At 39.1% G+C, this 22,244-nt stretch overlaps 2 protein-coding genes across 2 annotated transcripts in view; one reads left to right on the forward strand and one right to left on the reverse strand.

Moving 5' to 3' along the window:
* Positions 1-280: 280 nt before the first annotated feature.
* nuak2 (NUAK family, SNF1-like kinase, 2) lies at positions 281-17,700 on the reverse strand. Its single transcript, XM_084116949.1, has 6 exons — positions 17,422-17,700; positions 12,293-12,413; positions 11,774-11,925; positions 8,695-8,760; positions 5,508-5,760; positions 281-2,841 (listed from the first exon to the last, which is right to left on the reverse strand). The coding sequence occupies exons 1-6, from the start codon at positions 17,677-17,679 to the stop codon at positions 1,874-1,876; spliced, it is 1,818 nt and encodes a 605-aa protein (XP_083973075.1). The 5' UTR covers positions 17,680-17,700; the 3' UTR covers positions 281-1,873.
* Positions 17,701-18,533: 833 nt separating this feature from the next.
* dstyk (dual serine/threonine and tyrosine protein kinase) overlaps positions 18,534-22,244 on the forward strand; it is a 33,537-nt gene continuing 29,826 nt past the window's right edge. The window contains exon 1 of the mRNA XM_084116719.1: positions 18,534-19,855. Within this exon, the coding sequence (XP_083972845.1) occupies positions 19,669-19,855 (187 nt within the window). The 5' untranslated portion in view covers positions 18,534-19,668. The remainder of the gene's footprint in view (positions 19,856-22,244) is intronic.

The following is a 22,244-nucleotide window of genomic DNA, read 5'->3' on the forward strand; positions in this document are numbered from 1 at the left end:
AGTTTTTTAATAAAATCAGTATAAAGTAAATTCAGAAAAACAAATGCTACCATGATCAATGCCTACAGTTTAAAATAATCAATATTTTGAATACGAGCAGTGGGGGTTTAAATGCAATGTAAATAATGATGCAATCTTAAGTGTAAAATTAAGTGTAAAATCTTTTTGTCTTTATTTTAGGGTAAAATATATCCGGGATATTTTTTGACAGGTTTGGAAATGGACATTTTTAAGAAAAGTTAGTGAGTTTTTATTTGTGCATTTTCTTTTTTTTAACTTTACTTAAAAAAACATTATTAATTAATTATTATTTCACCAAATATTTGATCACAAAAATTACATATTAGTTAGTTTTTCTTTAAAAAAAAAGAAAAGTTCTTCATGTCTTAAAATATCTTGAAAGTAACTCGACACCCTCGCCTCATTTAGTATGCACGGTTCTATGCATATGCAAATGAGCCCCGCCTCCACTCACTCACTCAGCTCAGAGATCCACTGGTTGACGATCACGCTTTGATCTGATTGGTTACAAGGTAGTTTGTGACGTCAGAAACACCAGCGATTTCAAAGCGTGTTTTTGAGACTGTCTTTGGTTCACTGCAGTTTTAAGGAGGAAATACTCAGCAATGGAGTCGACTTATGAATTTACACATGGTTTGTCTTAAAGCATATTATAAACAGCACATAGACACATAAACAACATTAAAGCTGGATTTACACCACAGGGGGACTTTAACATGTGAACTGGAATACAGTCTACGATAAAGTAATTTACTGTTATTCAAAAGATTATCATGGGAACAGAAGAACAGACATTCAGGGCGTTTTCAACTTCATTTGTGCTGTTTTATTGGTCCACTGATTCAGACAGACATCAGGGCAGATAAATCAGGCACTTTGGCAAGTAAGCATGCAGAAACTCAGAGAAATATGACACCAAACAGAAGAAAAACCCTTCATAACCATAAAACCCCTGACAAGATCTCACTGCCGCTCTAACGGACTCTTACAAACACTGAATGAAGAGTTTAGAGACTCAAGACGAGCAGATGTACTGATAAACACCCTGTTATGACACTGAAATATCATTCTTTCCTATTCTGAACTTGCCTTTACGACTGGAAGTAAACGTCCAGATGCCCAAACCAGTAAACCACCAGTTCAACACATTTCTCAAGGATTTGGAGACTTTTAGTTTGATCCTATTCTGTGAGGAGGTCACGGCGTATTTCCCCATCCTAATAAACTCCTAGCGGCACAATTTAAACATGTAACTAAAGTCTAGACTACATAAAGTCATAAAAAGACAATAGTTTAGTGTATCCGTCGCACACATGATAATTAATGGCATGTTGTAAAACTCAGAAATTGGCGGGAACGATCTTAAGGACTTTAGTCAATCTTTGCAAATCGAGACCTTTTGAGTTTCTTGCATGTGTTCTTGTACATTTTTGTCATCAACCACCAATATTCACCTTTAAAACAAGTTCACAATGGATCTTTGGTACTTTTTGACTAGCCAACACCCTGAACAGTCACGCAACCGTCAAACATTTCAAAGGATAACAAGTTGATCACTTGACAAAATAAAAGGCACTTTTCTCAAATCAAGTCTACATTCTAAAAGCAATTTTGGTTGCAAACGCACCAAAAAACTGCCGTTCCCTGGGAATGAAATGCGTGTCCCAAATGAGTCTGTCGAACAGGACTTCCTGTCCTCTTGAAGACCCACTTCCTGTCTGGCTTGAAGCCGTTCACCAGCATTCGTCAGGAAAGCTTCCAAGTCCTCTCCCTGTTTTGTTTCCAACTTGTTTACCTTTCGAGGCACAGCCGAGTTGCAGATTCTGCAGTTCACTGCCGTTGTCCATGTTAGCTAGCAGTTCGCTCCCAAGGCTTGCTTGTAAGTCCGAGTGACGTTTTCGCAGTCAGAGATTGAAAACACGCTATCGGACACTCCTGCGCGATAGCAAGCTACGTCCATTTCCCAGTGTCCCTTGAGCAGAGACCCTGGCCCGTCCTCTCTTAAGTCGAGGAGATTATCAGCGGATACGCATCCTCGCATTTTCCGTCTCTCTTCCATCGGAGCGACGGGAATCTCCCGATCGGGAAGATCAAGTCTGTCGAAAGACTCGGAGGAGAGAATGCTGTCCTCGCTGATTGCTCCATTCGGTCGGGATTTGTTGACCACCGAGGGCAAGGAAGGCGAAAGCTTATCCAGAGATCCGAATCCCTGGAGTCCTCCGGAAAACTTGCCGTGGCGTTTGAGGATTCCCTTGCGGTTCTGTGCAGGCGACGGGTTCCCGAGAGTCCGTTCGGAGTTGTAACTCTCCGGGGATGAGGAATAATATCCCGACTCGCCTTCGGAAGGCTTCTTCAGGATGCCTTTAGGAGGTGGAGGAGGCGGTGCCAAAGAGTTCTCGGTTTTCTCCTCCAAGGGCGTAGCCTGGGAGTCGCCAGGAGTCGGTTTCTGTTTCAGACTCCCACGCTTCTTCAGGATGCCTTTGAACGGACGAGGCGATTCCTGCATTGTTTGCGAAACGTTGTTTTCTTTGCGCGACCTGCGTATTGAGCGCTGTCGCTGAACTGGTTCTCCTCCACCCGTACGCAACAGGCAACGCATCTTAGAGCCGCTTTCCAGGAGAGGGCGAGAGGTGCGGCGTAGCCAGTCTGCGATGCGCGTCGGGCCGCCGGTTTGTGTCGCGCACACCGATGCGATGTCGTTCTGAGCCTGTAGGGGGAGCTGATAGCCCCAGTTGACCCACCAGTGACCCGCGATCTCATCCAGCGTAGCTCTACGCTCTGGGTTCACCATCAACATCCAGCGGATCAAGCCACACGCATCTGTGGGGCGACAAAGAGGATTAGCACTGGATCTAGCGACAGGGATGTCCAATCCTGCTCCTGGAGGGCCACCTTCCAGCAGACCCTAATAACCCTTATGCTCTGTTCGTTTGCGGGTTTGGGGTCTTTTTTAAAAAAAACAAATGTAATTTTACTCAGTTTATTAATGTTTTTACTCCACATTTGTGCTGTTTTGGGATGATTTATTATATTAAAATATATTTTTTTATTTAGATTTAGATTTTTATGTAAAATTCACTTATAAAAGACTCTTTCATTCATGGAGATAACATGGATAATTTGACATGGTTTAGTGTAAGATTTTTGCCCATCTTTTGAAAATAAAAAATAAATGCAGTTTTAAAAGTAAAAGAATGATCACTTTAACCAGTAGATGGCAGCAGAGCTCCACTATTTGCTATCTGACTAAATGAAAGACTTTTCACAAGTTTTTCCAGTTGGATTCATATCTACATATTATAAAATCACAATTATAACAATAAAAATAACTTTTTATATATAAAAAAACTGTTTTTCAATAATGTTAATTTTGTCCATTTTCTAAGCGGAGTCATCCTCAAAATCAGAAACAACGCAGAACACATAGACAGAAATTTATAGAATTATATGAAAAACAGATGTTTGAAATAAATGATAAACTCAAAAGACTCCAACTTTTCTCTTTGTAACATCTTGTTCAGGTTTGATTCCAATCATAATTTAACATTTTTGAAAAAAATATTTTTTTTCAGTACAAAAAATGCTAAACTTTGACAAAAAGTTATTTTAATTGTTATAATTGTGATTTCATATGTAGATATGAATCCAATTGGAAAAACTTGTGAAAAGTCTTTCATTTAGTCAAATAGCAAATAGTGGAGCTCTGCTGCCATCTACTGGTTAAAGTGATCATTCTTTTACTTTTAAAACTGCATTTTATTTTATTTTCAAAAGATGGGCAAAAATCTTACACTAAACCATGTCAAATTATCCATGTTATCCCCATGAATGAAAGAAGTTAGAAATGTGAGTCTTTTATAAAGTGAATTTGACATAAAAAGCTGTTTTGTTTTTTTAAAATAAAAACCTATTCAAAAAACATTTTTTTATTTATTTATATAAATGTAAAAAATATAATAAATCCTCCCAAAACTGCACAAATGTGGAGTAAAAACATTAATAAACTGAGTAAAATTACATTTGTTATAAAATTACCTGGCTATTACGTAGCCTGGGATCCCCAGACAGCACGAGTGTGATTATCTTTTACACACTAACATAAAAAACTGATATCATTCCAATTAATGTGTAAATCTAGAAAAGTGTACAAAGTCTCATGCCATTTAGACAAAGAGAACTTATTTTATTTCAGCAAAAAGACCCAAAACAGCGCACAAGGGTTACACACACCTGAACCAGCCACTAATGCCTCCTAAAGGTGTGTTTGAGCCGAACTCTGCAGAAAAGTAGGAAAACTGGAGTCATTGGACACCCCTGGTCTACAACATAGGACTTCTGGCGACTGGAAGTCATCCCTGTTTAGTGAGAGTTGGCGATGTGATGTAAGCGTGTCAAGCAATGTGGCGCAGTTGCAAAGTTCTATGCAACCATGCAAATAATCAACAATATGTAATGGGAATGACAGCATGGGAGCGCACGTCTGCAAGATACTGTAATCCACTGTTCCTGAAGACACACCAAACGTACACATTCTCAACTCTTCCCAATCAAACACACCTGACTCATCTCAGCGCTTGTTAGTAGACTCCAGGACCTAAGAATAGATGGGTGAAAGTGTGTACTGTCGAGGTGTGGCTCCAGGAACAGGTTTGGCAAGGCTAGCTCATGTTACTCTTGCTTCTCTATGATTTGCAGGGATAGTGCTTAAAAACAGAAAGATTCTCAATAAGTAAAAGGCCACTTCAGCCAACAACATGGAGGCTATACGACCTCCGGCAATAAAGCTGCTGTCGTTGTGCACTTGACTCCCAGATCAGCTCAGTTTTATGAGTCTGCCGAGGTCAACACATGGCACACATCGGCTAGGAATAGATAAGCTCTACCTATAAAACATCGACGTGGTTCACTAACTTTGGACCTTAGACAAACATAGTAAACCAGTTCCGTGTCCCGTTTAACCCTCTGGTGCTCAACTTAAACTGGTAAATCTTGATGCTTTAGATCACAGACTGAAGTTTGATCTCTTTACAAAGACGACACTTGGCAGATTATTGCTGAAGTGAAAAAAGTAAAAAAATGTGCAAAAATACTATTTTAAATTTTTATATGAAATATATATTTTCAAAAACACGTTTTACTCTAAAACTGCGAGAAAATCAAAGCCATAAATCTAAACAAGTTCCACATTTGAGCTTGATATTTAAAAAAAAAAGCGTTCAGTGAGATGTTGTTCGGCTGCAGTTCCAAACGCTTCCACTAGAGGAACTTCATTTTCAATGCGTCATTTCTGACCGCGAGGAGCTCAAGTGTGACTATTTTTTACAGGAGCATTTAACCTGTTCGATCATGTCCATGATTTGTGTGTGTGTGTGTGTGTTCACATAGCAAGTGCCAAAACCTTTACCAAGTTTCGTACCATTCCAATGAAATAAATCAAATAAATCACCGACTGGAACGGTCACATGACTGTTTCGCTAGCGCCTCACCGGATGGTTTGGTGGGTTTGCGGTAGTTCCCGCTGCTGATCTGCTGGACCAGGTTCTTGTGGTCGTGTCCGTCGAACGGCATGGCTCCGTGAACGAGTGTGTAGAGCAGAACGCCCAGAGACCAGCTGTCCACCTCCGGGCCGCGGTACGGCCGGCCGTTCACGATCTCGGGGGACGCGTAGAGCGCGCTGCCACAGTACGTCTGCAGGAACCCGTCGCCCTGGTACAGGTTCGACAGCCCGAAGTCAGCGATCTGAAACACACAGGGGTTAAACACATCAGTGCTCTTCTCACACACTGAACACAGGTTTATGCCGCTATCTCAAGCACGTTTCGATTGGGTGTTTATTATATTTAAGTTAACATGATTCACTGATATTTATTTCAGTGCTTTACAGGCTTTAGTGTGACGTTTCTTTGACGGAAGTGCTAGTTTCGTTACTAAACGGATGTTTGAGCCTCGTTAATTATTATTATTGTATTTCCAAGCCTCCAGCGCTGCAGTTGGTCCATTATCTTAAAGCCCTAGTTTCGATCAGGGCCAGTTTTATCGCTCATCTCATAAACCCAAAGCAGATTTATGCCGTTATCTCATGTCAGTTTAGACTGGGTGTTTGTTTATGGCCTCTTGTTTAATAAAACCAGGGAAAACAGAAGTATCTGAGATAACGTTTCTATGAAAGTCTGGAAAATTCCCAACGGAAAAAGCGTCTGAAGACTCGAACGTCCGTGTGCAGAACGACTTCATTCATAAAACTAGAGCAGAATGATTTTCTGTGCAAGTTTACGACATAAATGCACATATCTGATCATTCTCTGCTGTTCTGTTTAATTGCAGAAACTTATTTTTTTACTTCAATGAAAACGTTTTTATTTAACATTTTGCATTTTTAGGGGATTTTATGGTACTAAATTATATTTACGCTGCATTTATAATCCATTTATTCACTCTTTGAGCATAGACCTGAAAATTACATTTCTAGCCTGAACTGTTGTAAATCTTGATGCTTTAGATCTCAGACTGAAGTTTGATCTCTAAAGATGACGCTTGGATCTGAAACACAGACTGTGATCAGCGCCTCTCATAAACCCAATCTAGATTCATGCCGCTATCTCATGCAAGTTTTATGGCCTCTTGTTTAATAATACCAGGGAAAACAGAAGTATCAGAGATAACGTTTCAAACAGACATGAAAAACATGAAAGTCTGGAAAATTCCCAATGGAAAAGCGTCTGAAGACTCGACCCTCCGTGCGCAGAGACCAGGGTTTAATCTGACCTTTTGAAATGTAAGTCCTGGAAAACAGCCATATTTATGATGAGGTCCTTGAAAAGTGCATGAATTATTGAAAAACAATATATGTGTGCTTAATTTTATCCATAAAACATTTTTTTCACGCAAAATTAACGCTGAAGTCAGTCTGATATAGATATAGAGAGTGTGATATTGCTCATACACTCACCTAAAGGATTATTAGGAACACCATACTAATACTGTGTTTGACCCCCTTTCGCCTTCAGAACTGCCTTAATTATACGTGGCATTGAATCAACAAGGTGCTGAAAGGATTCTTTAGAAATGTTGGCCCATATTGATAGGATAGCATCTTGCAGTTGATGGAGATTTGTGGGATGCACATCCAGGGCACGAAGCTCCCGTTCCACCACATCCCAAAGATGCTCTATTGGGTTGAGATCTGGTGACTGTGGCGGCCATTTTAGTACAGTGAACTCATTGTCATGTTCAAGAAACTAATTTGAAATGATTCGAGCTTTGTGACATGGTGCATTATCCTGCTGGAAGTAGCCATCAGAGGATGGGTACATGGTGGTCATAAAGGGATGGACATGGTCAGAAACAATGCTCAGGTAGGCCGTGGCATTTAAACGATGCCCAATTGGCACTAAGGGGCCTAAAGTGTGCCAAGAAAACATCCCCCACACCATTACACCACCACCACCAGCCTGCACAGTGGTAACAAGGCATGATGGATCCATGTTCTCATAATGTTTACGCCAAATTCTGACTCTACCATCTGAATGTCTCAACAGAAATCGAGACTCATCAGACCAGGCAACATTTTTCCAGTCTTCAACTGTCCAATTTTGGTGAGCTTGTGCAAATTGTAGCCTCTTTTTCCTATTTGTAGTTGAGATGAGTGGTACCCGGTGGGGTCTTCTGCTGTTGTAGCCCATCCGCCTCAAGGTTGTGCGTGTTGTGGCTTCACAAATGCTTTGCTGCATACCTCGGTTGTAACGAGTGGTTATTTCAGTCAAAGTTGCTCTTCTATCAGCTTGAATCAGTCGGCCCGTTCTCCTCTGACCTCTAGCATCAACAAGGCATTTTCGCCCACAGGACTGCCGCATACTGGATGTTTTTCCCTTTTCACACCATTCTTTGTAAACCCTAGAAATGGTTGTGCGTGAAAATCCCAGTAACTGAGCAGATTGTGAAATACTCAGACCGGCCCGTCTGGCACCAACAACCATGCCACGCTCAAAATTGCTTAAATCACCTTTCTTTCCCATTCTGACATTCAGTTTGGAGTTCAGGAGATTGTCTTGACCAGGGCCACACCCCTAAATGCATTGAAGCAACTGCCATGTGATTGGTTGATTAGATAATTGCATTAATGAGAAATTGAACAGGTGTTCCTAATAATCCTTTAGGTGAGTGTATAAATATAAAAGTGTATATGATGCAGCTTTAATTCTTCAGCTCAATCATATATTCATGAGGAATAAATCAGTCTGAAGAAGGAAAGCGATATCTTTGTCACAGTGTCCTTTCACTGGTTAGAGTTTCCACAGTCACTGCATCCGCTGCACTTTATTAGTACCATTTTGTATTATTAGTTTATTTTTATTTATCTATTTACCTTTTTTAGAATTTGAAAGATAGTAAAGATATTGTTTGATAAGCGAGATCTCTGATTGAAGTCCTTCAAAGCCAAAAAAGTAGTGCTTGAAAGTTTCATCTTCCAGAGTCTGTGCGAACCCTGAGAACGAGTTCATTCCTGCAACGCCAGCGGAACGATGTTCTGTGCAAGTGTACGACTTAACGCAACAAACAACTTACACATTTACAATATATCCTGAGGTCCAGTATATCCATATATCCTGCTGCTTATTCCCACATGAGGTCCAGTGAACCTGGTGTAAAATCTTGAACCTGTCCTGAACGTACCTTTATATTTCCGTTGTCGTCCAGCAAGATGTTCTCCAACTTCAGGTCGCGATGAACAATCCCGTTCTGTTGGAAATAAACAGACACTTAGAGGCCGTTTTCAACTCAAAACTCAAAGCTTTCACACTCATTTACACGACTACTGCACTTTGGGGGCTTTAAAAAGCAAACCTTTGAGAATCAAAGTGAACGTTTTTAAAAACGACGCCATTATCGTCTGAATTCGTGAAACCGGCGCCGTCATGCGCATTACGCGTTCAGTCTATTCACTGTAAAAAATAGTTTCGTGATTTATCAATTTTATTTTTTCCCGTCAGCTTAGATAAAATTAATGTGGTTCAAATAACATTATATTTTGAATTTCTGTTGATTAAACCAATCTCCTTCATCGTATTAACTCAAATCTTTAATTTCAATAAACTCAAAATTGTAAGGTAACAAGGTAACAAGGTAAAACCAACAGTTTCTTTACCGCTTAGACTCATCGTGTTTTGTTTCTGTTTGGTTTTTTACAGTGTGATCGCCACCTACTGGCCTGGCAGCAGAATACAGCATTTTTAGTGTTTTCGCGGATCCGTGTGAACGGCATCGTGTGTTTTCCAGTTTTCGTACAGCGTTGTCGTGTAACACATTTTTTTGTAGAACGGTTTGGATTAATCTGATTTCCAAGCCGTTGTTCTTGTGATCAGTTCTCCATTAATGCACCGTTTTAACGTCTAACCGTCTAATGAACATCAGCACTGGGCAGAGGAACTGGTCATGAACATCAGCACTGGGCAGAGGAACTGGTCATGAACATCAGCACTGGGCAGAGGAACTGGACATGAACATCAGCACTGGGCAGAGGAACTGGTCATGAACATCAGCACTGGGCAGAGGAACTGGTCATGAACATCAGCACTGGGCAGAGGAACTGGTCATGAACATCAGCACTGGGCAGAGGAACTGGTCATGAACATCAGTACTGGGCAGAGGAACTGGTCATGAACATCAGCACTGGGCAGAGGAACTGGTCATGAACATCAGCACTGGGCAGAGGAACTGGTCATGAACATCAGCACTGGGCAGAGGAACTGGTCATGAACATCAGCACTGGGCAGAGGAACTGGTCATGAACATCAGCACTGGGCAGAGGAACTGGTCATGAACATCAGCACTGGGCAGAGGAACTGGTCATGAACATCAGCACTGATGAGGGATCCTGATGAAACGACTGTGGGTTATTGCTTTACTAAATGATGTAAATGTTCCTGGTGTTGGAAGGGAATTTCCTGAGCAACAGAAACACTTTATCACCAGTTTCACTCAAAACACTTTCATAATTAGAGTGATTTCTGAAGGATCATGTGACACTGAAGACTGGAGTAATGATGCTGAAAATTCAGCTTTGATCACAGGAATAAATTACACTTTACTATATATTCACATAGAGAACAGCTGATTTACATTATAATAATATTTCACTATTTTTACTGTATTTTTGGTATTTTCAATTAAATAAATGCAGCCTTGGTGAGCAGAAGAGACTTCTTTTCTTTTAAAAACATTAAAAATCTTACAGACCCAGAACTGTTAAAGGCGGTGTGTGTGTGTGTAATCTGGGTGCTTCAGTTTCAGTGTGAGACAGTGTTTTCCGACATGATCGAATGTTTGCGAGGCGTTTCAGAAGACAGAGCGTCCCGTTACAGGCGAGAGCTTTTGTTCTGAGGTTAAATGAGGAGAACGGTTCGGCCTCCAGCTGAGAGACTCAATCATGCAGGACTGGAATTCCTCTCTCACACACACACACACACACACACACTCACTCACACACTCTCACACACACACACACACACTTTTATTCACAGAAGTGAAGCAGCTGATAGATCTGAAGTTTTGGATCGTAAGATTTGTAATGTTTTTATAAGTCTCTTCTGCTCACCAAGGCTGCGCTTATTTGACTAAAAATACCAAAAAAAACAGTAATATTGTGGAATATTATTATAATGTAAATCATCTGTTCTCTATGTGAATATACAGTAAAGTGTAATTTATTCCTGTGATCAAAGCTGAATTTTCAGCATCATTACTCCAGTCTTCAGTGTCACATTTCGCAACAGTTGCGTGCGTCGTAGCTTTCGCTGCTATTGTTGTGTTTGTTAGCCGTTAGCGTGGGTGTTGCTGCATTAGCTGTGCTAGCATGAACGCCGGCCTCAAACACTGTCCTCTAGATCTGCTCGTTCATGCGGAGAGTAACGAGTGTTGTGCAATCCATTCAGTCTCAGTGAAGCTCTCCTCAGCGCACAACAGCATTCTGGGTAGTTCTCCAGGCTGTGAGAAACGTTCACATGACGTCGAACTAATATTTAGTCTTGCTGACCTGTGCTCTCACAGAGATGTGTGAAGACGTGTTCCTGAACCCTGAACCCTGAACCCTAACCCCGCCTGTGCAACACATGTACAACACCTCAGAACTTACAGACGATTATTGTTATGACTGATATCTGTTAAACTTTTAAATATACGTTTTTATAGCATCAACACGGAAACACGGTGGCAGTAGTGTGTGTAGTGTGTGTAGTGTGTGTAGTTGTGTAGTTGTGCACTCACGCGGTGGCAGTATTGTGTAGTGTGTGTAGTTGTGTAGTTGTGCACTCACGCGGTGGCAGTATTGTGTAGTGTGTGTAGTTGTGTAGTTGTGCACTCACGCGGTGGCAGTATTGTGTAGTGTGTGTAGTTGTGTAGTTGTGCACTCACGCGGTGGCAGTATTGTGTAGTGTGTGTAGTTGTGTAGTTGTGCACTCACGCGGTGGCAGTATTGTGTAGTGTGTGTAGTTGTGTAGTTGTGCACTCACGCGGTGGCAGTATTGTGTAGTGTGTGTAGTTGTGTAGTTGTGCACTCACGCGGTGGCAGTATTGTGTAGTGTGTGTAGTTGTGTAGTTGTGTACTCACGCGGTGGCAGTATTGTGTAGTGTGTGTAGTTGTGTAGTTGTGCACTCACGCGGTGGCAGTATTGTGTAGTGTGTGTAGTTGTGTAGTTGTGTACTCACGCGGTGGCAGTATTGTGTAGTGTGTGTAGTTGTGTAGTTGTGCACTCACGCGGTGGCAGTACTGCACGGCGGACACGATCTGCCTGAAGAACAGCCGGGCTTCGCTCTCAGGGATGCGCTGTCTCTCGCTCAGGTAGTCGTACAGGTCTCCTCCGCTGCCCAGCTCCATCACGATCACGATCTTATCCTTGTTCTCGAACACTGAAACACACACACGACTCGAGTCAATCAGCTTCATTTATATCCAGCTCAGTTCAGTTCTCAGATCAATAATATTGTTGAATATTAAATGTCCCGAACTAAGCAAGCCAAAAGCCAAAGGCGACAGCGTCAGTCACATCACTCAACTAAGTCTAAATGACTTTGATTTGTTTGACATGCACTAATGAGCCTGAGGTATTCTTGGCGTTATGCTAATGAGCGGGGGGGTAATTGTGGTGCGCTGAAGCACACTAAAGCAGTTTTTGGGGTTTGCCTCGATTACATAATTAGAACAAAGAGGTTTGCGTGACTGAAGAATGCCAGCGATCTGGTTACACAACACCAGTGCGCTCTCACACTCGCACACCTTCATATATGCTGATGATGTGCGGATGGCTGAGCGACGACATGATCTCGATCTCCCGCCGGATGTGGATCAGATCCTGGTCGTCTTTAATCTTCTCCTTACGGATGGACTTTATGGCCACCTAAAGGACAAAACACACACACACACACACACTGAATACAAGCATCACAGGGTTCTCACAATCAGTCACTGTCACTGCCAAATAGATTCAAAATCATTCGTTCATTTAATCATGCATAAATTTAAAAAAAATTTTTATAAATTTTTAAATTATTTTTTAAAATTATTTTCACCAGTATCACAATATATAGCCAAATAGAGTAATATTTACGTACATAAATGCATCAAAATCATCACAATATTTACAATTTAGGTAATATGATATTATATTAGTAGTTTTAACATATTAATGTGATTAAATATGAAGCAAAAATTTTGATATTTAACAGATTTACTGCTAATGATATTGAATATGTTAATTATATTAATATAATTTTTTTAACATTGTTTAATATTAATAACATTTATTTATTAAATATGAAATAAAACAAAAATGTACATTTTTAAATATTTACTAATATTAAACGTGTTAATTATATTAATACAACAATCAAATATTAGTGCTGGACGAGGATTAATCACATCCAAAATAAAAGTTTGTGTTTACATAATATAAGTGTGTGTACTGTGTATAATTATTTTATATATATAAAACACACATTTATGCATGTATATATTTAAGAAAAAATTATTTATATAATAAATATTTATATATCATATATATATATACAGTATACATGCAAATATTTTTTAAATAAACACATGCATGTGTGTATTTATATATATATATATATATATAATAATTACAGTACACACACACTTATATTATGTAAACACAAACTTTTATTTTGGATGTGATTAATCCTCACCCAGCACTATAAAATATATAACCCATTTAATAATAATAACATTATATTTAAATAATTAAATTGCAGAAATATTAGAAGTATCGTCCGGCCTCATTCTAGGAAGTTTTTGATTCTTTACACAAACACAAAACTTTAAACCCACACAAAAATACCATTATTTCCACCAAATGACCGTATTTACTTCAGTTTTTGTGCATCGATAATGAAACGAGAGCAGAATCATTTTTTTTGTAAATCATTCTTCGAACGAAACTTATGCAGCCTTGTCATATTGACAGTGATATTTACACACGATCATTCCTTCTGCTCACAGTAAAAGACTGAGAAGCTTCTCACACCGTCTCTGATCTCACGGTTCTAAGAGTGTGTGATGTTCGGGATTGTAATGGTGTGATGTCAGTGGAACCAGTGCTTTGCATATGAAGGGATGCGTGTGCGTGTTGGTCTTTGTGTCTCGGGTCTTTTGTCTCTTTTGTGAGTCTGTATGCAAGTATCTGCGTGTCATCAGGCATGTTTGAGATTCCACAGGGGGTGTGTGTGTGTGTGTGTGTCTACAGGGTCACCAATGACCAGCAGATGGACAAACACAACTGAGGACACACAGGAATCTCACACACCTGCGCTCAAACGTCAGACTGAGCGGCTTCGGGAAGTGTTTTACAGCCTTGTGCTCTGAGACCAGAACCTGAAGAACCAGAAACAGCAACTCAAGAAACAGAAATAGACACAAGAATAAAAGCTCAAAACCGTGATTTCTAAGAGTGTACGATGACGCAAACAGGGAACAGTACGGACGTTATGAGTAAACGTTCCTCCAGTTACTTTAATAGAATAATACTTGCGTTCCTCCAAATACTTGCATTTCTTTAAGTTATGTGGTCTTTAATAATGTTCTCAAAACGTTAGAACAAAAATATTATTTATACATCGTTCATGGAGCGTTTTTATGAAATGTTTTAGTAGGATGTTCATCTAACGTTTTTTTTTTAAATATTACTAGTTTCATACGTTCAGAGAACATTGAAAAGTAACGTTCGGAGAACATTCAAATGTAACGTTCAGAGAACATTCAAAAGTAACGTTCCGAGAACATTCTAATGTAACGTTCCGAGAACATTCTAATGTAACGTTCAGAGAACATTCAAAAGCATTGTTCCGAGAACATTCAAAAGTAACGTTCCGAGAACATTCAAAAGTAACGTTCAGAGAACATTCAAAAGTAACGTTCCGAGAACATTCAAAAGTAACGTTCGGAGAACATTCAAATGTAACGTTCAGAGAACATTCAAAAGTAACGTTCCGAGAACATTCAAAAGTAACGTTCGGAGAACATTCAAAAGTAACGTTCAGAGAACATTCAAAAGCATTGTTCCGAGAACATTCAAAAGTAACGTTCCGAGAACATTCAAAAGTAACGTTCGGAGAACATTCAAATGTAACGTTCAGAGAACATTCAAAAGTAACGTTCCGAGAACATTCAAAAGTAACATTCAGAGAAATTTCTAAAGTAACGTTCAGAGAACATTCAGAAGTAATGTTTTCATAATGTAATGGGAAGGTTCTAGAAGAGTTCTGTCAGTTGATCCACAGTCATAATAAAGGTGTTTGTGCAGCTCCGGTCTCCCCTACACAAAGACGGCATGATTTCTGATAAACCATCAGTGTGTTTTCAGGGAAGCTCTATAAATAGCCTGAGCCGTCGGGCGTGTTATCGTTAGCATCAGGCGTGTCGCAGTCTGCTATCAGTGCTAAGACCTGTCTCGACTCGCCCAGACTCTCTCTCTCTTTCCTGAGAATGATGTGCTTCCTGACGCTGACCCCGCAGGGAGAGTGGCGCAGTGGCAGACAATGCGTTTCTAGGTTTACGGTGTCGCTCGATCTCGGAGGAAACGCATGAGCTGTTCCAGGAAAGCCCCGGACTGATATTGTCTGAGGAGAAACTGATTTCTCACTCTTCCTGCTTCCCTGTTTCACTTCAAATGATTAAACTCAACCGGTCTGGAAATGGAAAATGAAATGAAGCGAAGCACAAGCTGTTCATCGTCTAAAACACACCAAACAAGTGCAGCGACGGCCCAGAATGCAACTTTCTCTATATTTATATTATTTACACCATCATACTCTTAATATACCATAGTGTTATATAAACACTAGAACAGTTTTAAAAATTACTGCACAAAAATAGCATTTTCTTAGTCAGCATTTTGGTTTATTTTTCAGTTTAAAAAAAATAAAGATAAATAAAGATATTAAGATTTGCTCTCAGAGAATAAATATTAGAATAATTATTAAGAGTAAAACGTATTATAAATATTAATCTTATTTTAATTATTAGCCTAAATCAAATGTTAAAATCATTAAAAATTAAATATTTAAAATTTTGTGCTTGACAACAGAATGTTTCTATAAACTCCAGTATTTTTTGTTTTCCATTAAACATGTAAAATAGGATTCATTTATTTGAGGAATAAGACGTGTTTTCATTGTTATTTTCATAGTAAAAATAGTTTTCCATCTAAAAACTACGTTTAAACATAATTAAATTAACTGTACAAGTAATTCTAACTTAAATAATTGAATCTCGTATAACTTGCTAAAAAAAAGCTATAATTGCTTTATGTCATAAAAATGTCATTTTTTACAGCATTTAAATCTAATAACTTTTGGTTTTGTGCCTCTAATGTGAGAAACACAAACTTTACCGCAGATATTTCCCCAGAAAACTGAATTATTTCACCAAGGCTTTATTCTCATATAAATGTTCTTGTTTTAAGGATGTTTTAATAACTGTATGATCAATAAGTTATGACGACATGTTTTTACTTTGCTTTAACTCATCAAAATAAGCCGTTTTTAACTTTTTTTATACAAGTTATATAAGACTCAACTCATTTTTTAAAGTCAGTTTAATGTGATTTAAGTTGAAATGACTCAAATATCCAAGTTGACTGCATTAAATTTAAGTAGATCAACATTTTTGTTTTACAGTGTGCAAAACAAGAGAAACACACACACACACACACACACGCTGTGCTGGTTTTCCCCAGACACATCATCATGAAGTATTTCAGCAAGCAGACGTGACATCACTTCCTGCGGGATCTGGTCCTGGATCTACAGGAAACTAAAGGAATCTCCTATAGAACCACTGATGACCTATGGGTCATGATCAGGGGTCAGAGGTCACGGAGAGTCAGGTTTGACCCCAGATCGAGAGGAATGTGTGTGTGTGTGTGTGTGTGAGGAGCCGTGGGCGGAGACGCAGAAAACCTGTTTGCTGAAGCTTTACAAACTCTTCACAAACACAAGATCAATCATCACATCTTTCAATCGTTTATTCGTTGGAACTCTGGCGATTTATTCTAGTTCAATGCGTTTTATTATTATTAACATAATTCATGTTCAAATAGTGCGGTCGTACAAAAAAACAACAATAAAATATTAGGTTTATACCAGTAATTTAACATTAATGATATTATAATATTATTCATAAATACAACAAATCATGAATAGTAAATTACTTTAATTATTGATTGAATTTATTTGTGTTTATTTATGAGTTATTATAATAATATAATTAGTATTGAAACAGTGTGATAGATGTAATAATCATATCAGTCGTACATTTAACCAATGAAATATTAGACTCTCAATAATTGAATATTAATGATGATATAATATTATTCATAAATAATAAATTACCACAGTTAGAAAGATTAATTTACTCTTGTGTATTGTAATATTGTTAATAAATAATAAATGACCACAGTTAGAGTTGTATTTACTCTACTATATTATAATATTATTCATCAATCAGTTAGATTTATTTACACGTATATATATATATATAATAAAAATACCACAGTTAGAAATATATATTTACTCTTGTATATTATAATATTGTTAATCAATAATAAAATACCACAGTTAGAAAAAAGTCTTTACTCATATAGCCTATATAATATTATTCATAAAATAAGTTAGAAAGATTAATTTAATCTTTAATAATATATATCATAATATTATTCATAAATAATAAAATACCACAGTTAAAAAAAAAAAAAGATTTATTTACTCTTGTATATTCTAACACTGTTAATAAATAAAAACCGCATTGATGAATACTAAAATCACCAGCTATTACTCTTTATTAATTGATATATTGATATATGTGTAGTGTAATCTCGCGGTGTTCCTCACCGTTCTCCCGGAGCGGTCCACGGCTCTCTTCACGCGCCCGTACGTGCCGGTCCCGAGGCTCTGCAGGAACTCGTACCGGTGTTTGATGTTGTGTTTGTGATGGTGTCTCTTCACCGCCTGACGCTTCGCGGGAGAATCTCCCGAATCCCCCGGAGCCCGCGCGGACCCGCCACCGTCCATATTAAATATGATATTATCATGAGCCGCGACGCACGCGCTGATATTACCGAGCGAGCGAGTGACGCGCGCGCTGATCATCCGGGCTCACTAGAGGCACGTGTGGGCGTGGCTCCGTTCAGCGGGCGTGGCTCTGCTCAGTGGGCGTGGCTCTAACGGGAAGTACCGCCCTCGCGCTAAGCCCATTGTTTGCTTTTAAAAAAAAAGAATTTCTTGAACAAAGATCACAGGGGATGCATGTCTCACACACACAAAGATAGGATAAGAAACTCAAGGTAAAGCAAGGCAGTAAATATAAAGTAATAATAGTCTACTAAAATTTTTATCATAAAACATTTAAAGCAATAAGTCATGTCAATTCAATTTCACCTTCATTTATACAGCGCTTTTAACAATATAGATTGTTTCAAAGCAGCTTTACAGTGATACAAGGAAATTATATTGTTTCAATAGAAATTAAACATACAATACATGAATAAAAAGAAATAGAAATAAATAACATGGAACTTTTCTTTAGGAAATCAGAAGGTTAATTATAATATACAACAGAGCAGTTTTAGCGGCTTTGTTAAACAAAGAGATTCATAGAATAACTTTAAATCAACACAAAAAAGCCTAAAATTGGGCTTAGAATCAGTGACTTTACATTTATGGAGATGAAACTAGCCTATTGTATGCTAATGATCTGCTTTCCACTGTGTAATAGTCAGTAATGATTATCCACTCAAACACATGTGAACACGTGTGTGTGTGTTTTTGTGTGCTTCATATAATGTCCACAAGAGGGCGCCAATATTGCGATAAAACATTCCCATTTCATCACTAATAAAACTGAAAGTACACTACACTAGGGATTTTCCATTTTAGGGAAATCCGAAAAAAAAACTTGTGTTTATTATGTAAAAAAAAAGTTACAGCTTTCAATTTACAACTTTTAATTCGTTTTATTAAGCTAGTAGAGTTGATCAAATAATGTTCTTATTCCACTTAACTACTACTCTTTTTATGATCTTTGCAATCATTACAAAACAATGTCAAATTTACTTTTATATGTATTATATATAGGGCTTTACTTGTGCAAACACATTATACATGTATTAAATACTCGCATAAATTGAGAAACACTGATTTAATTTGTGTCTTGGCTTTCACCACTAGAGGTCGCCAGGTTACAAGCTTATATCAGTGTGGATGTAGTGCACTACTGTAGTGCACATCACTGCTAGTGAACTCAGATCCGCATACTAGCATACTACTCTTACTGTTTCTGCCATAGAAAGATTAGGTAAAGGTAGTAGGAGTATAGCATGCAGTTCAGAATTTAGCGTGTGTCCTAATTTGCATACTTGTAGCATGCTCTAAAATGAGTGTGTACTTCGCCATTTATGCTAATATTGTCCACTTTACAAAGGAGATTGTGACGATTTGACAACTTTTTGAGTCGTACACAGTTGAAACTATTATTGCAATAAAGATTAGCTGGATGCTATATCTGTCATGCAACGACAAAAAATACAGTTAAAAGGGATTTTATCAACATTTTAAGTATAAAAATCATTAATTAGGACATAAAGAGTCGAAATCATGACTTGAAAAGCTGAAATTGACAAAAAGTCAAAATTATGACATTTAAAAAGTCGGAATTACATTTGAGCGGACTACATTTCCCAGCATGCACCAGTCGCGCCCGCCCCCCGGTCCTCCTCTCCTAATGGAAGGGCAGCAGAAGAAGCGGCTGGCAGCGGAAAACTCCCGTTTTGGGGCTGAAAAGTGAAACATTCCCGAACCGAACCAACACAAACACCAGGATTATCGATGATCTGCGGGAGAAAAGCTTCCGAACACCCGCGAACCAGAACCAGCGACCCGGTTCGGCCTCCGGTGCGCCCGAGTGTGTGTTACTGACACACACACACTAGTGTTAGTGTTGTTGTTGTTGTTGTTGTTGCGTTGTGTTGTGTTGGCTCGGTCCATCCCGCAGTGATTCGGGCCTGTTTGGATGGATATGTGACACACACACACGCACGCGCGCGTCACTCCGGGTTCTGGTTCTGGTTCTGGTCCAGGATCATGATGGAGAACCCGCAGAAAACAGGTCCACTTCTCAGAGATCTGACCCGAACCTTCAGTCACTACAACAAACACAACCTCCTCCTGAAGAAGAACCTGAAGGAGACCATCATCTTCTTCAGGGAGATCCGACAGAACCACAGCAACACCTGCAGCACCAGCACTTCTGGACCCGAACTGGACTCAGGTCAGGCCGGTTCCGTTCACTGGTCACATGACTCATCAACGCGGTTGGCTTATTTATGTCATTTCTGACACTATAATTCATGATAGAAAACAATTAATAATAGTAATTAGAATGAATTATTAGACCGTAACAATAAAATTATAATATGCATTATGAATAATAATTTATAATAAGTTATATTTATGCTAAAAACAAGTTGGATGATATCTATTTTTGGCTGTCTAATTGTTTTCTCACTTCTTTAGTGCTTTGTTTATGCTTCTATTTTTTCTTAATATTTTCTATTATATAAATCACGTTTAGCACTTAAACTCAAACTTATTATATTTCAGCTTTAGCTGCCAAGACAAAATTATTTTTTAACTTTTTAAGTATTTTATATTCAGGTTTTTAAGTTTTTATTTAAATTACCTAAAACGATCTGCAATAGTATTTTTAGTTAATAAGAACACTGTGGAAAATGTGTGATATTTATATAGGTCATTTAAAAGATCATTAGGTTAGGTCACCTGTAAATGCTGTTGTTTGCTTTCTATTCTTTAAACACATGACAAATAAAGTTATTGATCAGTGGACCTGTTATCAAATGAGTGAATAACCAGTGAATATTGATAAGAAATGTGTGTGTGTGTGTGTGTGTGTCCTGCAGGAGGTTTAGTGTTAACAGCAGAACATATATTGAACTGGAATTAGTGCTGAAATAAGCAGCTTAACTGTTGCATTCAACTGAACAAAAGAACAAAACACTCGACAATACTTAATACACACACACACACACACTCGCATTGATTCTGCTGTCAGATGTACGTCACAGAAACATCTCTAACTCGTGTATCACCACCAAATCTAAAGGTGAAAATCAGAAATTATATTTGACATCAAAATCAAGCCTGAGTGAGTGAGTGTGTGAGTGATTAAGTCAGTTGTGAGTGTGAGTGTGTGAGTGTGAGTGATTAAGTCAGTTGTGAGTGAGTGAGAGTGATTGTGTGAGAGTGAGAGTGAGTGTGTGAGTGTGAGTGAGTGAGTGAGTGTGTGTGAGTGAGTGAGTGATTGTGTGAGAGTGAGTGATTAAGTCAGTTGTGTGAGAGTGAGTGTGTGAGTGTGAGTGATTAAGTCAGTTGTGTGAGAGTGAGTGATTGTGTGAGAGTGAGTGTGAGTGATTAAGTCAGTTGTGAGTGAGTGAGAGTGAGTGTGAGTGAGTGAGTGTGTGTGAGTGAGTGATTGTGTGAGAGTGTGAGTGATTAAGTCAGTTGTGAGTGAGTGAGAGTGAGTGTGAGTGATTAAGTCAGTTGTGAGTGAGTGAGTGAGTGAGAGTGAGTGTGAGTGATTAAGTCAGTTGTGTGAGAGTGAGAGAGTGAAGGCTGATTTATACTTCTGCGTCGAACTCACCGGAGCCTCTACGCTGTAGGCAACGCGTTGGTTTTCATTTATACTTCTACGTCGTTGTCTGCGTTCACGCGCATGCAGAGGGAGTGTGTGAAACCCGAGGGAGCGGTCCTAGCAGACCAATCACAGCGCTTGCGTCCGCGTAGAGTTGACGCGTTGTTACATTTTTGGAGAGGTGCACGTCAGGGTACGCCGAAGGGTACGCGCGCTACACACAGCCTACGACGTAGCTACGGCGTGAGTTCGACGCAGAAGTATAAATTGGGCTTGAGAGTGAGTGATTGTGTGAGTGTGAGTGATTAAGTCAGTTGTGAGTGAGTGAGAGTGTGTGTGAGTGAGTGATTGTGTGAGTGTGAGTGATTAAGTCAGTTGTAAGTGTGTGAGTGATTAAGTCAGTTGTGAGTGAGTGAGTGAGTGAGTGTGTGTGTGTGTGTGTGTGTGTGTGTGAGAGAGAGTGAGTGAGTGAGTGATTAAGTCAGTTGTGAGAATGAGTGAGTGAGTGAGTGAGAGTGAATGATTAAGTCAGTTGTGAGTGTGAGTGATTAAGTCAGTTGTGTGAGAGTGAGAGTGAGTGATTGTGTGAGTGTGAGTGATTAAGTCAGTTGTGAGTGTGTGAGAGTGAGTGTGTGTAGTTGTGAGTGAGTGAGAGTGAGTGTGTGAGTGAGTGATTGTGTGAGTGTGAGTGATTGTGTGAGTGTGAGTGATTAAGTCAGTTGTGAGTGTGTGAGAGTGAGTGTGTGTAGTTGTGAGTGAGTGAGTGAGAGTGTGTGAGTGAGTGATTGTGTGAGTGTGAGTGATTGTGTGAGTGTGAGTGATTGTGTGAGTGTGAGTGATTAAGTCAGTTGTGAGTGTGTGAGTGATTAAGTCAGTTGTGAGTGAGTGAGTGAGTGAGTGAGTGTGTGTGTGTGTGTGTGTGTGTGTGTGTGTGTGTGTGTGTGAGAGTGAGAGTGAGAGTGAGTGTGTGTGAGTGAGTGATTGTGTGAGAGTGAGTGTGAGTGATTAA

The sequence above is a fragment of the Abramis brama genome, assembly GCF_963993115.1.
Source record: "Abramis brama genome assembly, chromosome: 6".
Classification (NCBI taxonomy): domain Eukaryota; kingdom Metazoa; phylum Chordata; class Actinopteri; order Cypriniformes; family Leuciscidae; genus Abramis; species Abramis brama.